The following is a 16,716-nucleotide window of genomic DNA, read 5'->3' on the forward strand; positions in this document are numbered from 1 at the left end:
TCTTAAAAAAAAAATTTAGCTCCAAAACCTGAAGAGAAAGGCACACAGACAAAACACCCAAATTGTGTGCGTATGTTTTGAACCAGCTTTGTGTTAAAACAATACAACTACAAACAATAAACTAAAAGATGCTAAGAGCCTATTGTTTCAAAACAGTAAAAAAACAACCAAAGTTCCAGGGGAGGAAGAACTTATGCCCGGTCGGTGACACCAGACAGGCTGCTCCCGAGGGGCGGAAACCCACGCCGTCTGCCTTACGGAGGCCTGGCCCTCCCGTGGTTCTGCAGGGACGAGGCTCTGCTGGACTTTTACGAGCTTGCGGAACCGCGAGCAGAGAGCTCCGAGAGGTGCTGTGTGCAAACAGGTGCTCAAAACCCGAATGACACTGTTTAGTCGTTGAATAGAGGAGGCGGCCGGCAGATAACCGGGCCTTGGGCAGTTACCATCCCACTCTCAGGGTGCTCACACAGCAGTGTGGGCAATCTCCTGCCCAGATCCTGCTAAAGGAAAGATGGTTGGAACGGAGACAGTGGATCTGATCACGGAATAAAGAGGGTAAGGGCTGGGCGTACTCCCAGGGGACAGGGCGGCCTTGGGCCCCGGAGAGGGGCGGCTGCAGCAAGGCCTGACCAAGGTTCACTCTTCCGTGTCCGCTGGCGGCTGCGGATGGAGACAGGGGACTCCCTGCGACGCTGGCGTCAGCCCTCACACCTGGAAACGCGAGGCGATTCCTCCATCGAGAACCGCTGGCCACCGCACGTTCCCAGAGACAGGCCCAGAAAAGGCTCTCAGATAAAAGTGGAAAGATCTAGTCCAACGGCCCGAGAATTAAGAAGCACGTCTCCCTTAGACACCCCGGGCAAAGACTTCATAGGTTCTTCCCAGCGAGAAGGGGTGTGCTAAGAACCTCAGTACCACACGACAATCACGGCTGTGTTCGCTGCAGGAGGTCATCTCCCGGAATGACGTAAATTCATCTGCCACAGAGTCAGCCCCTGAATATGGGACCAACAATTTGCCGCTAATCCCTTATGTTTATAAAACTTCCCAGATGTAGGTGATGGGTGACCCCACCTGACAGGTGCACGGCCGATTCAGGGCACGGTCACCCCACCAAACGTGCTTGGTCAGGACTGTCCAAGCTTTATCTGAGTTAGAAGATCACAGTCCCTCAGGCGGCATGCGTGGGTGACAGGGCCTCACCCCGAGGGCAGGAGCAGCACAGGAAATGATCAAATGGGAAGCTGCTTCAGACTTCTGCCTTGAAAAGCCCAGCATCACCTCCCCCTTTCTCAGGGTGGAGCTGGATAAACCTGGGCGCAGGGAAGCAGGGGCTAGAAGCTGGACATGACCTCTCTCTCCGACAGGGAACAGGGTCCCAGAAGCTCAGGGACTGGGCGCTTCGTGTTGTGACACCAGTTTTTACCACTTCCCTTGAGGAAAAACAGAGATGGCAGAAGGTCTACAAGTTTTCAGTGTTAGAGGCTCAGGAAGGCACTACGACCCACCATCCGCATTTAGAATAGCAAATTACTTGATTAATTTCCCCAACGAGTAAGTGGTGTCATCATTAACTACTAATATATAATCCGTAGAAGAACAAAAGAACATAACAGTATTTCTTTGTATGCTTTCCTTTTCCAGCACAAAACTTTAAAAGCTCTCTAAGATACGTACCAGGAAACCACGAGAAATATGTCCACGTTTAATGACCTAATGATTTCTCCCTGCATTCTAATTTTATTGCTAAGTTTGAGATTCTGGAGCTAGTATATATAAAAAAAGAGTAAGTTTTCACTTGGGTTCCTAAGAGGATCATTGTAACACCGAGCTCCCATGGACTCATGCTGCAACTTTATGCCACCGAGTTTGAAAGTAGAATAAAAATAAGATAATGAAAGGGATTACACAGAGGAGAATCCACTCCGTATCAGGATCTGGGCGAGGCACCTTCTGACATGAATCAGTTAATTGCCGGGTGACCCAGACAGGTGGGTTATTCCATCATCGGTCCCCATAATATCTCCAAGTCACTAATGAACGACACAGTATCCCCACTTCTCTGATGAAAATTAAAGTGGTTTGGTCCCCCTCGGTCATCAGCAAGCCTCTTGCAGAGGAGTGATGACCGCCCGGTGTTCCTGTCCCCAGCCCAGGCCTCCCCAGGCTTCTCCAACTTCTCGGCACTCAGGGCTGGGGAAGAAAGCGGGTGATTATCCCCGCAGGTGTCCTGCGTTCTTTAGCACGATGCAGGACCTTCTAGGGCCCCATAGATGGGGGGAAGCATACTTCCCTACACACGGTGTGCCGGGCAGCATCTGAAGGGCTCCCAACGACGCCCACTGCCCGCACCTGCTCCCTGCGGAGTCCCCTCGCCTCACGAGAGGGCTGAACCCAGAGACGTGTTTCTCACAAACAGAATGCAACCGGGAAGGCCTGACTGACATTAGGACACAAGTGCTGGGCGTGCTGTCTCCCCGACGCCCCAGGCTCAGCCTGTTTGCTGCTCTGACGAGTCGGAACGCCCCAGCCTGCGTGTGGGGAGCCGGCCTGAGCACCAAACGCAAGAAGATGATCTCGAGCCAGTGATGGGGGGAGATGGGAGATTAAAAAAACCCAAAAAACCCAAAACAAAAAAACTGTCTTTCTCTGAGTCGCTGACGATGCAAAAATGGGCAAATAAGGGCGCCTGGGTGGCTCAGTGGGTTAAGCTTCTGCCTTCGGCTCAGGTCATGATCTCAGGGTCCTGGGATCGAGCCCCGCATCGGGCTCTCTGCTTGGCAGGGAGCCTGCTTCCTCCCCACCCTGCCTGCTTCTCTGCCTACTTGTGATCTCTGTCTGTCAAATAAATAAATAAAATCTTTAAAAAAATGGGCCAATAAAACCAGTTAATGCCAAACAAGTAGGAAATGACCCCAACATTGCCATTCGTCTGAAAAAATGAGAGGAAGACACACACAATTGCTCTGATAAAATTAACCTTAAACGATCCTCCCTTCAGCTCTTCTTGTCCTCCAGACATGGCCTCCCTACCCGTATCCAAACTTCTGGACCATCTGTCCTTGTTCCTCATTCTCTCCCGGCCCCCTCCGCGTGCGGGCCGCCCTACCCAGCCCGTCCCCTCGAGCTTGCTGGCGCTCGTTGGGTTGGCCCACCCTTCGGGGATGGAGGACAGAGGCTGAGGGACGATGCTCCCTCTTGCAGCCCCCCCGGAGACTTCCAAAGTGCACAAGGCTCCACAGAAGGTCCAAGGGCATCCAGAGCAAGCTGGTCACGACGGTGACCCATCCTGCGGCCGAGAGGACTTCAGCATCTTGTGGATGGCACCTCTGGCCGCAAGGAGGAGAGAGGTCACCTGCAGAGAAGGAAGCCCTGCCTGGGGGCTGAGCCCAGAGCTGCCACAATCTCCAGATGCCACAGTGAGGGCCTTTCCCTCCCCTTGGGAGCATTTCCTTTCTGTTACACACATGATAAGATGCTTTGTTGCCTTTCCTCCTGCTGCTCAGCCTCTCTTCTTACTCGCTGGAAGATTCATCCTTGATAATCTTTACGACGTATCCAATTTCTGCAAGGCCCAGTCTCAAGCCTTCTTCACTTCCATACCCTCCCCACCATGGTCCCCGTGGGCGACGCCAATCATGCCCATGGTTGTATTTTCCGTCTTTAAGTTAATTACTTCGAGGATTTTCTCTATTCCAGACACTGCTTTGGAAATTCACACCCATCTTTCCAGTTACCGACTTGTAAATTGTAAACTCTTATGAAAATCCCAGAGTCCCTTGAAACTCAGTAGCAAAAGCAAACCCGTGAACAGCTCCAGATTCTGCTACCCTCTCTGCAGCCCCAAACCTGGCGGGTGGACCCCGTCTTCCTTCTAGCCTCACTGGGTTCTCTGTACCTCTTCTCCACCACACACCTTTAGGTCGCAAGGACTCCGTGTCCAGCTGAGGATTCGACGCCTCCGGAAGCCTTTCCGGGTCTACCTAACTGGGCCGAATCCTTTTGTCTGATGCTCAGGAAACTCCGCAGTTCTGTGTGGCCTGGTTTGCACGCTTCCACGACTATGGTCCAGGCTCCGTGGTGCAAATAGCGTATCTTTTCTGCGCACATTAAGTGCCTGTTTTTGTTTTTGTTTTTGATAAAAAAGTAACTGGAGGCACCACCGTGGGCTAGAAGAAGCTCGAATCTTCCTGAGGAAAGAACCCCATGTCCCAGCCCTGGCGAGGGACACTGTCGTCGGGGCCTCGGTGTCTGCCAGCTAAGTGCCCCCCGTGTGCTATCACAATCGTCCCCACAGCAGCATGGCTAGAGACACACTGACCGCCGTTTAAGGCAAGAAGCCGGGCTCAGTCTGCTCTGATATGCACTTGAGCCTGGCGACATCCCACGTGCACGTCCACCGTGGGCAGGCAGCAGAGAGAAGCAGGCTCAGAGGGTTACCGTTTTCCGAATGCAATGTGCGGCATTTGGATTTGGGGGAGAAGCTGTAACCCAATATTTTATTTTTGCACATGTTTTGCACATGTTTTATTGCACATGAAACATTTATTCTATCGTGAAACATTATTCTATCAAAGGAGAGATGCCTGGTCATTAGACAGTTGGTTCCTACAAAAAATAGTTTTTTATGATCATCTTTGCAATGAAGAGTTGAATGAGTTCCTAGAAAGAAGGTATCCTGGCTGCCTTTGAAACACACAAATAAGATCGTGATAAACACGGTCCCAAAGACAGAACTCCAGTTCCCTTACCATTAGATGGGAATCCCTTGTTGTAATACCCTCTTGGGGAACACTGTACAGCCCTCCTGAGAATATGAAAAAATCTCAAAACATCCTGCAGTAAAGAAACTTATTTTACTTAAACTAGAGTTCTTAACTGTATTTGAATATGAGACTTTTTTCTTTTCTTTTCTTTTCTTTTCTTTTCTTTTTTTTTTTTAGGACATCCGGGGATAATCACATTGACACTGAAAACGAAGTTGGAAGTCCTGCTTTGTTCTACTTCCTCCACTATTAGAGACCGAGACCCTCCCCTTACAACCCGGGCCCTTTTCTAAAAGTATTTGCCTCTCGGTTTACCCAGCTAGGCAGTGATTCCTGAAACCCAGCTCCCAGTCTCCTTGGCGGAGACCCTACTAGATGGCTAACGCGTCCCACAGAGCGGAACCCTGGCTTAATGTACGAGGGGAGCTGCTCACTCCTTGAAAACCAGGGAGGGTGCTGCTTTGATTCAACTCTCAAGTACCCATTTTCACAGATTTTTTTTTAACGTAGCGCACACATTTTCCACACTCGAATTATTTTTGTTGTTCACTAAATCCACTCTGAATGTCTTCTATTTTTCCTCGGTGGAGGAAAGAAATGATGCAATCCTACTCTGAAGGCGAACGGACGCTGCGTGGAGAGAAAGGGTTCTCCTAAGGTTCTTGTTTCCCGCGTGTGTTCTGTACAGTGGAGGCTCACGCTCAGCAAAGAATTCTTCACTGAAGCAGCCAGCACTTGGAAGGGGAGCCCAGGGCGCTCTTGCAGAAGGAGCGTGGGGGAAAGACAAGGAAAAGTGGCGAGGTCCACCACGCACAGAACCACAGAACGTGGATGGGCCCACATGCTTCCATGGAGCACGTGGGAAAGGACAATCTGGGAGAACAAATAACTAAACATTGTTCTGAAGGCTTCCAGAAGCAGGAAGTTCCCATCGCATCGGTGCTCCTATTGTTAAAAGATGGTCTGGAGTAAGAGGACCCGAAATCTGTCTTTCTATGCTTTTCTCACTTGGGTGTTGGCTGTGTCTTCCCAAGAACCCCAGGACAAAGCCATTACCTCATCCCCATGAAAGTCCTTCAAGGATCTGCTGATTTTTTTCTCTTATTCAAGGGTAGAGATTATATTTTTGGTAGTTTCCATGAAAGGACCAGGAGCACGCAGTGATCCACGTACAAATCCGTGTGCTTGAAGCTTAAAGAGGCGAGTGCTAGGGCTGGGCGTAGGACATGCAGAATCACAAGGCTAAAAGTTGCCTTTTACCATATCCACCCCACTAACCATCCCCAATCCAACAGATAAAGATGACCAGTGATTCCACAGAATGTGGGTGGGAACCATGAAAACTTTTACATAATGGACATTAAAAAAAATTAGAAAATGGATAAGTGGAGGTGGAGTTTTTTTTTTTTTTTTTAAGATCTACATTTCAATGGAAAAAAAAAAGAAAGTTCCCAATAAATAATCCAGTAGTCAAATAACTCTTAAAAGAAAGTCTAAAAATTCTGGGACTGAACTCGCATCTCCACATAAACCAGCCTGCCAGCAGCTCCCCTGGGATGTAACGCCACAAGCTTTCCCTCCTCTTGCCAGGACAAGAGCCTCTCAAACCCACCAGGACGCTGTTCAGGCTGGGATGACGATGCAGGTCCCCTGAGAGCTCACAGAAGCGTGACAAAACTCTGGACAGAATGGTCTCAGAAGAACATGAAAGGCAGTAGAAGTCTATCTCTTACTTACTGGAGACTAAAGTTCCAGAAATGCACATTTCTAAAGTTGCTAATCTCTTGTAAGCTGAACATCTGATTCACTTATACAAATAAATTTCACCTTCTAGCTCATTTAAAATTAAAGAGCCAAGATGAATTTTAAAATATGAGCTTGTTAAAAGACAAAAAGAAAAAAAAAAAAAAGAAGCTAGTTTTAGGCTGCCGCTAAAGCCCAGGGTGAGATTTTTATGGAAAATCCTGGTGCGGTTTTATGGGAGACTCACAGATGAAGTACTAAAAACAGGGATTTATATAATGAAAGTGATATTTCAAGTCTTCTCTAGAATACTACAATGGCTAGGAGATAATTAACATTTTACTTTAGCTTAGGGAGAACCTGACAGTTGCTTTTTTGTTCTCAGGATGAAATTTATGGTATGACTGAGAAAATGGGAAGAAAAATGACTGCACGAAAGGATAAGATAAATCTTTATAAAAAGACAACGTCTCACCCTCTCCCTCAGGAAAATCCTAAGAAATTGCCCCTAAAAGGAGTGATTTTTTTTTCCTCCCCTGCCAAAGGGATTTTTATACCTCTCTTTCTCTCCTAGGTGGCAGTGTGGCGTAAAAAGAGGACTCACCCACTGTTTTCAGGATTCCAAGATCACTCAGAATGAAGGTTCAAGGGAAAATACTTAATAAGGTCTCAAAAGAGAGAAACATTTTTTTTTTTTAATAGACAGAAGTGGTACTTACTGGCTCCACATTGTATGAAAACAGAGCGTACTCCTTATCTGGCGATATTTCATATCGGATGGCTCTTAATGATTCCTAAAAGAAAAAAAAACACACAAAGGATTTTACAGCATTACATATAAATAAAGCAGCTCAGAATCTCGCAGCAAATCCATGCTTGCTGGCGGCGTTTTCAAAACCTGCTAATAAAATCTGTATGCAGCCGACTCGCTAAAGTGTATTCAAGATGGCAGTATCCTTTCTTTGAGAAATAATATTCAGGGAGTTGATACTTTTCCACATTTTTTCTCCCCCAAGTTGCAGCAATGCAATACTTTCGCTATGTATGGAAACAAATCAACGGAAGTAAAGATGAAACCCAGGAATCCCTTCCCCACCAAGACTCCCATCCTCCCTGTATCTTTAAACACGGTTTCCCTTGTTCCTTTGTACGGTTAAAAGCTTACTAAGCAGACTGGTTCATTAAAGAGAATCACACTGTACACGTTACTTTGCAGCTGGCTTTTAAGCCATCATGGACACTGACCCACAATTGGTCAGTGTGCAGACGACGAACCGGACCTCTTCCTTCAAATGTCTTCATGGCACACCAGCATTTTTACATACATGACCTCATCAAAAAGGCCGTTTCCCTTTAATCCCCCTCCCCGCCTTGGCTGCCCTCCCCCGGCTGGGCAGACCCCCACGCCCACTCGGAAGAGCCCTCGCCGTCAGCCTGGTGCGGGCCACCCTGCCGACAAGCCTACGACCAGGTGCAAACATACAGATGTGTAACCACCGTGGAAAGTGACACGGCGTTGCACCCATCCGTCACTGGGGTTTTCCTTGCAGCAACCCGCTCAGCCCGGATTACCGATCTTCGGAGCCTGCCTCGTACTCTGTGCCGTGCATACACCTTGATTTACGCACTTGGTCCTTCCTAAAAGGTAGTTCCAGAAGGTTCTTGGTACTCATGGTAGTTATGTTCTGCACAGTGTCCACAGACTCCGAGTTAGAGACTACGGAGGCACACTGCTCCTCGGGGAAACGCAGGGCTAGGTTTCGGCGAGGCTCGGGTCACAATCCTCTTGTCGACCAAGCAGCGCAGAAGCCCGCCTCACGCGTGTTTCTGTTTACAGGGTCTTTCTGAATGTATGCCTTTGATGCATGAACACGGAACTCACAGGGACAGCGTTGACTCGTGCCTGGACACGGCTCATCTAACACGGTTTTCTCTTAAGACACAGCGCAGCCTTCTTGCATTTCGGATCACTGCCCCGCGCTTTGGCACTCTCCCTGGGGGGGCCACTCCAAACAGCATGATCTCCAAGAAAAAGTACAAAAACATGGAAAATGTGGCACTACCAAGGCCACACCCACTAAAACACACGCGTTCACAGTATGAACTCTGGAACGCCAATGTTTTTGCCACTAGGCTCACGCCTGGAAATGTCCGCAAAAGCTCCAGAAGCATGGGTCTGGATGTCACACACACATTTTAGCACAGGGGCGAGCCTGTAAACACAGCAGTTTTGAGTGGTGAGCATGGGCTGTCCTGTGTGTCGTTGTAATAAAATCCTCCATCTTTCTTTACTGGTGGGTGTGAGCTTTGAACAGTTTTTTTTTTTTATGGGACAGATATCTAAGGGTGCGATTGGTGATTTACAAGTTGTTTTGAAAAATGCAAATAGATATTGTCAAATTGGTTTTCAGAAATGTTTTTGGAATTGACACGGTCACTACCGATGAACGAATGCATCCTTTCCCCCTTCTCGGGCAGCAGGGAGCAGTGGTCTGTATTCTTGTGTCTGAGCCTCTGGTGCACGGACCGTGATGCTCACGGAGAGCTCAGTTAATCCTCCGCGCTACGGGCACTTTCCGTGCTCACTGGGCATGTTGTGGGCAGTACGGACTCCATCCTTAGAACACTGAGCGTCCATATCTCCTTGAAGGGAGTTACGCTCTGCGTTTTCTCCTGTCTTCTCTGAAGTTCCCTCCTACCACGTTCTGATCCCCACTCAACACAACCTCCTCTTCTCAAGGTTACCAGACACCTGGCTTCATGCCGTGATGACTTCTCAGTTCTCCTCTTGGCACACTGATCACCTTCTCCTCCTCAAAACCCTGTCGCCACGTGGCTTCCGGGATGCACCCTTTCTCCTAGCTCCTCCTCAATGTTTCTCTTCGTGCACTATGGCTGGTTGCCTTCTTTTCCCTGCCTCTGAATGTTGGAGTAACCAACATTGATTACCAGGTTTCTTTGCTTTTTCATCAGAAATCACATCCAAGGTGATTCCATCCAGCCTCGTGGCTGTGAAAAGCAGGTACCTGCTGAAGATTTTAATCGCCACATGTCCAAGACCCTCTGAACCCGGCTGGACCTGACTTTGAGCTTCAGCCATGTATACCCCACTGCCCCCCTCCCCGGGGGGTCTCCACTGAATGTCAAGTGGGTGTCTCATTGTAACGGATATAAAACAGAGCCTCTCACATCCCATCCCCTCTCCCTCCAGCCCCGGGGACAGTCCTCATCTCAGACATGGCAACCCCACCCGCTCAGCCGCTCTGGCCAAGCTCCCAGCTCTCTTTTCTCTTCTGTCTCTAGCCTAGCGGAAACTGTTGAGGGTCTTCTGTCAAAGTCTATTCAGAACACCTCCCCCCTCTGGCCCCCACCCTGGTCTAAGCATGGGTCCTTCTTCTTGGGCCACTGCAGTGAGCCTCCAGCTGTGTGTCAGGCTCTGACTTTGTCCCCTGCTGTCTATTCTGGTCCCAGGGGTCAGAGCCGTCTCTACCACAGAAATCATCACCCCGCCCCCCACTCACAGCCCCTTCAGCTTCTAGCACACGTGGACTGAAAGTCAAAGTTCCCACTGAACAGTGGGGTTACTGCCTGGTCCCATCGGCTCTCCGTCCCCATCTCCAAGTATGGCCCCTTGGGACCCTCCCCCCACCCACGCCACCGTCCACACCTTCCCAGAACAAGCTGGGCACAGGCTGGCCTCGTGGTCCTTGTCCTGGTGTTGCTCCTGCCTAAAACATCCAGGATGGTCACCTGTCAGCTTTCTTCTCGAAAACCTCCTAAGTGAGGCCTTGCCTCTCTTTATTGGCCGTGATGTCTAGAAACCCCAATAGTCTACCTCTAACCTTTCCTAACCCTCTTCCCTGATTTTTCTAGGCTTCATCATTATTACAAAAATGTACATTTAACTTATTTATCTTATCTAGTGCCCATCCCCTTCACTAAAATGTAAGCTCCTTCAAAGGAGGGCTTTTAAAAGAAATCTTCAATTTCTCTCAGCAATGCTTTGTAGTTTCCAGGGTACAGATCTTGCCCATATTTTGTTAAGTGTACCCCAAAGTATTCGATATTACTGATGTTTTGTATACATAAAAACATATCCATGTCTCAATATCCGATTGTTTATTGCTAACGGACAGAAATAGAGTTAATTTTGGTACCCTGAACCTTCTCTTCTGCAACCCTGCTTAATTTCATTAATTGCTCTAAAGTTTTTTGGTAGATTCTTTAGAATTTTCTATGTAATCAAATTTTCTGTGACTAAAGAGTTCTTTTTCTTCCTTTCCTAACTGGATGAGTGTTTGCTTCTTTTTATACCCTAATTACACTCCAGAGAACCGCTAACACAATGCCCAGCAGAAGTCAGGAGGGCGGGCACCTCGCCTTTCCCCCGATCTTAGGGAGAAGGCATTCACTCCCCACTATTTGGTGGACTAGCGGCAGGTGCTCAGCAGACATCTGTTACCAAATGAAGGCCTTCCTGTCTATTTCCATTTTGCTCAGAATTTTTGTAATGGATGTTGAGTTTTATAATGAGTGTTGAATAAACTCAAATGCCTTTTCTGTATTTACTGAGATGATTATGTTGTTCTACTTTTCCTAGTCCGTCAAAATGGTACATTTCATTGATGTTCAAATGCTGAGGCCAACTTGCATTCCTTGGATAAACTCTACTTGGCTGCGATGAATTTGCCTTTTATACATTGCTGGATGGGATTTGCCACTCTGTGGAGGATTTTGTGCCTGTATCGTGAGGGAAATTAGTCTGTGGTTTTCTTTTCTGCTAATAACCTCGTCTGTTTATTTGGGGGGCAGTGCTAGCCCAATAAATGACTTAGGAAGTATTTCCTCCTCTTCTGTTTGTTTTGTAACTTAGTGCAGAACTGATGACATGTTTTTCTTAAACACTGAATTCACCAGTGAAGCCATCTGCACCTTGAGATTCCTATACATGGAGCTTTTTGTCTATTAGTTCAGTTTTTAAAAAAGATTTTATTTATTTATTTGACACAGAGAGAGAACAAGTAGGCAGAGCAGCAGAAGAGGGAGAAGGAGAAGCAGGATCCCCGCTGAGCAGAAAGCCCGATGTGGGGCTCGATCCCAGGACCCTGGGACCATGACCTGAGCCAAAGGCAGAGGCTTAACCCACTGAGCCACCCAGGCGTCCTATTAATTCAATTTTTTATATTGATATAGGACTCCTGAGGCTACCTATTTCATTTTTAGGAAACTGGAGTAATTTGTATCTTTCAAGGACTTTTTCATTGCATTTCATTCATTTATTTTCATTGTCAAACTTATTGATCTAAAACTATTACTAATACTCGCCGTTATTCTCTCCACACCTCTGTTCGTATTATTGGTGTTTGCCCTTTATCTTTGTTCTTAATCAATCTTGTTGATCCTTCCCCAAAACCAGTTTGGTGGGGTTTTTTTTTTTGTTGTTGTTGTTGTAGTTTTTTCCAACTGTTTTTTCTTCCACATACAATCGATTTCTTCTCCTTACTGCCTTTCTTCTGTGTAATTACATTTAATTTCTCATTTTTCTTCTAGTTTCTTAAGGTGAAAGCTTAAATCTAATACTCTGAGCACCTAAAGCCATAAATTGCCTTGTGAGGACTGCCAACTTGTACACCATAAATTTTGATGTTATACATCCTAATTTTCCTTCATTTCAGAATATTACCTAATTTCCATCTGGTTTCTCCTTTGGCTGGTTTGTCACTTAAAAGCAGGTTGTTTAATTTTTAATCATCAGGCTACATTCCAGATATTTTCTGCCATTGATTTCCAGTTTAATTATGTATTTGTTAGAGATGATCCTTTGTATAATTTTCAGCATTTGCGATCGGTGGACACTTGTTAAACGGCCCACACTTTCGTCAGTTTTGGCGAGTGTTCCATGTACCACACAACAAATGTGTCGTTTGCTTTGCTGAGTGGTGTGATGCACGAACGTCGGGCAGGTCAGTTGATAACAGAGTTTTCAAGGCTTCCGGTCTCTACTGGTCTTTCTTTCTAAATTCTATCAAGTTCTCGGAGAGGATCGTTGGAATCTCCAGCTTGAATTGTGGATTTGTCCATTTTGGGTTTTGGTTCAACAGATTATTGCTTTAAATCTTACAAGGCTATTGCTAGGGGCATACACCTTCAGGATTCTTGTTTCCAATTTTTAAAATTTTTTAATTTAAATTCAATCAGCCAACATCCTGTGCATCATTAGTTTCAGATGTAGCATTAATAATTCATCAGTTACCTCTAACACCGGTGCTCACCACATCACGTGCCCCGCCTTCAGGATTCTTATGCCTTCTTAAGGACCCGACTCCTTTATCATTATAAAATATTTATTTTTATTTCTGGTAATAAGGACTATTCTGTAGTCTACTTTGATATTAATATAACCATTCCAGCTTTCCTTTGGTTAGTGTTTGCAGAGAATTATCTTTTTACATCCATTTAATTTTAACCTATGTCTTCGTATTGAACGTATATATCATAGAAGGCTTATAATTGGGTCCTGCTTTTTAAAACTCACCTTTGAGTCCTCTAGGAGTACTAAAGGGAGCCTATGGACATAAGGATAGAGGAAACATGCCCTTTTTACTGGAGTTACGTCCCACCCCATATTGTATCCGATTCCTGTTCCTATGTGTCCGGCTCAGGAAAATCCTAACACATTCCAAAGATTTTACGTGTAATGTTTGTGTCTTTTAGTCAACGCGTAGGATTGGAGAAAAGCATTAGACGGAAGCCTTATATTAACATATAAGTTAACATAAAAGCCTTCTATAAGTTAACATGAAGCTGGACATTTTCACCACATAATTTAATGGACCCTTCTATAAAAAGACAGATGTATTTCTTCAGGACTGGTTAATTCATTTTCTTCAAGTTTCCGCTAAAAGCTTACTTACATGTTGACCATCTGTACCGTTCCTGCCTTCCTCCTTCCATTATGCAGATCTAAGTTTCCAGCTGGTATCATCTTTTCTTACTCCAAAGGTCTTCCTTTCGGCTTCCCATCGTGCTCATGTGTGGCCACAGAGAGCTCTCAGATTTGGTCTCCAGTTTCTTTCTTTTATCTTGAGTGTTGAAAGATACTTTTGCTGCATGTAGAATGCTACATTGACACTTTTATTTTTTCCCCAGAGCTTTAAGGCTGCCATTCCACTGTGCTCTGACTTGCAGAATATCTGGTAAGGTGTTGTCCTGTTCCTTATTTTTCTGTACATAGTATGTCTCTTTCCGTGGCCGCCACGGAAATGTCCTCCTTCTCACTAGTTTTCAGTGACCTGATTATTGTGTACTTTGGTGTGCTTTATTTATATTTATTATGCTTGAGATTTATTGAGTTCTGATATCAAATTTAAGAAGTTCAGTCATTATTTAAAACTTTCTTTTGTCTTCTCTTTCTGGGCCTTTAATAACATCTCTATTAGCCCATTTCGTGTTGTCTACCAGATTACTGAGGTGCAGTCCAAGTTTTGTTTAAAGACTTTTTCTCCTATCAGTTTCTCACTTTGGAGACTTTTTAAAAAATATTTTATTTACTTATTTGAGAAAGAAAGAGAAAGCACAAGTGAGGTGAGGGCAGAGGGAGAAGAAGGCTCTCCACTGAGTGGGGAGCCCAATGTGGGGCTCAATCCCACGACCCTGGGATCATGACCTGAGCTAAAGGCAGATGCTTAACGACTGAGCCACCCAGACGTTAGTTAAAGTTCAGGGTTTCTCCTTTTGCTTTCCTATAGTGCCCAGGTCTGTTGTTAATCTAGAGATTTTTTTTTTTAAATTTTGATGCTTCATTTTTAATCATTAGAAATTTTATTAGGGTGTTTTACAATCTTTAATTTTTATTCCCATCATGCTCTTGGTTTTCTTTATATCCTTGAGCGTCTGGAACACAGTGATCACGGCAGCTTTAATATGCTTTTCTGCTAATTCTATTATCTCTGTTATTTGTGGGTTTCTATCGACTACCTTTTTCTACTTATTGTAGGTCACATGTCCCTGCTTCTTTGTTTATACAGTAATCCAAAATATGAAAAAGGTATTTTGACTTTTCTTTTGTTGAGTCTTGGATTTTTAGTGTTTCTTCAAAGAACGCTGGGCTTTTTATGACAGGCAGTTAATCATGTGGGGATTAAATTCATTCTTTCAGAGTTCATTTTTAAGATGTCTTAAAGGTTGTTCTATAATAGCTATCATTTTAGGGCTAACTGTCCCTTCCCTCTAAGGGGTTTGCTCTACCTGGGACTTCATATCCCGTGGCTTGGAAAAACTGAACTGATTCCTGGCAGGGCGTGAGCTCTGGGAATCTTTCGTCTTACAGGATCCGATAATTGTTCTTCACTTGAAACTCGACCTCGTCCTGACTCGTGGTGTTTCACTGTCTACGTACAAGGATCAACCCAAGTCTCACAGGGAGCCCCGCGCAGGTGTTCTGAGCACTCTCTAGTTCGTGTCCCTGTCTCGGGGACTCTGTCCTATAAACTGTAGCCATCTTCTACCCCCCCCCAACTCTGGTCTGTCTGCTTGACTCAGCAGGAAAGAAGGCTTGAGTTTTCCCTCCCTGGGAGGTCCAGCAAAAACACGCGGGCAGAAGGCTCAGGTGACAGCTGGGCTCATCTCATTTGTTTTCCTTCTCTCAGGGATCACAGCTGTGAGCTGCTAATGGTCCAAAGCATGAAAATTGTCGTTTCCCTCTTATCCTGCTTTATAGTTGTTTATTTTAGGAGGATAACTCTGATCGCCTTACATTGTCACGGCCGGGACCAGGTGTCAAGCAGGGTGGTTGGTTTCGTCATCCCTCCATTCCCAGTGCCTAATGGGGACGGGCACGTAACAGGTGCTCCGTACACGTTCACTGAATACGTGAATGGTTATCTCCACGCATAACCCCGTGTGTCGTAAGCGTGGCCACGAGGTCACGGATACAAAGTAACACCAACAGAAACTGGCCAAGAGCATGGCCTTCTGCACTTGGAAATCGGTATGGCTCACGTCCCTTGACGACGGGTCAGCGCTAGTGACACAAGCTGCGGCAGTGAGGAATCTGCTGTGCTCCCTCAAGAAGTCCACCACTGCCGTTCCCAGGAATGGCTTCATGCGCTTGCGACTGTCCCAGGCCCCAGGTTACCGACGACCGTGAATGGTAGGCGTGGGTCCACCCTTTCAGCGGGTGCGAACCACCTCGCCGCTCCTGAACATTTGATCCCAGACCGTCTGAGTCAGGATGAATCCCGAAGCCAAGCAAGCCGTGGCTTCTGGTTTGCCTGAGGTCAAGTCCTGCAACATTTCTGTCCGTTTCCTACCAGATTATCCGTCCTTTCCAGATCCGTGCGGAAGAAGTCTTTGTAGCCTGTAGCCTTTCCTTTGTTCCCAGGACTGAAAATATTGTCTGCTATTTGCCTATTGATTTTGCCTTTTAATTTTTTAAATTGAAGACATTTCTGTGGGAGTTAAATAGGGCTCTTTTTTTTTTTTTTTACAGCCTCTGGAATGCACATTTTGGAAAATTTCTCTCCTTTGTGCTAAACGAAGCAATGAGTCTTCTTTCCGACATTAAACTTTTACTTCGAGTGGGACTTAATTTTGTTTATTTGTGAAATCCAACATTACCTCCTTATAGATACCATTAGGGATGCTGGTGCTGTTTTCTTTTCTTTTCTTTTCTTTTTTTTAAGATTTTATTTATTTACTAGAGAGAGATCATGAGAGGGGGAGGGTCAGAGGGAGAAGCAGGCTCCCGGCTGAGCAGAGAATCCCATGTGAGGCTGGATCCCAGGATCCTGGGAACATGACCTGAGCGGAAGGAAGACGCTTAACTGACTGAGCCACCCAGGCATCCCGGCACTGTTTCCTAGTTATGCCATCGATTCCCCTGGAGTATCAAATACTCACTGACACTAGAATGTCTGTCTGAATTCTGTAGTCTCGCACCTCTCACCATGCTCTCCACAGACAGATGTGGAGGGTTTTAAGCTTTTACCGCAGATTCAAAAAGCCTGTGACGCATACACTGCTTACACCACTTACGATGTGAAATTCAGTAAATTTCTTACCTTCTCTGTTCCTCTATAAAATGCAGATAATATCTGGGCCCCGTGGTGAGTGTGAAAATTCAATAAAGTCATTCCAATGCCTGGTGCGTCACAAGTACTGGAATGTATTAGCTGTTATTTTACTGAGCTGAGAGCGATTCTCCCTT

The 16,716-nt window shown here is 46.0% G+C and overlaps 1 protein-coding gene across 1 annotated transcript in view; it reads right to left on the reverse strand.

Annotated features, from left to right (window-relative positions):
• Positions 1–16,716, reverse strand: part of DPP6 (dipeptidyl peptidase like 6) — a 646,419-nt gene that overhangs the window by 231,908 nt on the left and 397,795 nt on the right. The window contains 1 exon segment of the mRNA XM_032840213.1: positions 7,229–7,303. Within this exon segment, the coding sequence (XP_032696104.1) occupies positions 7,229–7,303 (75 nt within the window).

The sequence above is a fragment of the Lontra canadensis genome, unplaced genomic scaffold (genome assembly GCF_010015895.1).
Source record: "Lontra canadensis isolate GAN:19392208 unplaced genomic scaffold, GSC_riverotter_1.0 scaffold111, whole genome shotgun sequence".
Classification (NCBI taxonomy): domain Eukaryota; kingdom Metazoa; phylum Chordata; class Mammalia; order Carnivora; family Mustelidae; genus Lontra; species Lontra canadensis.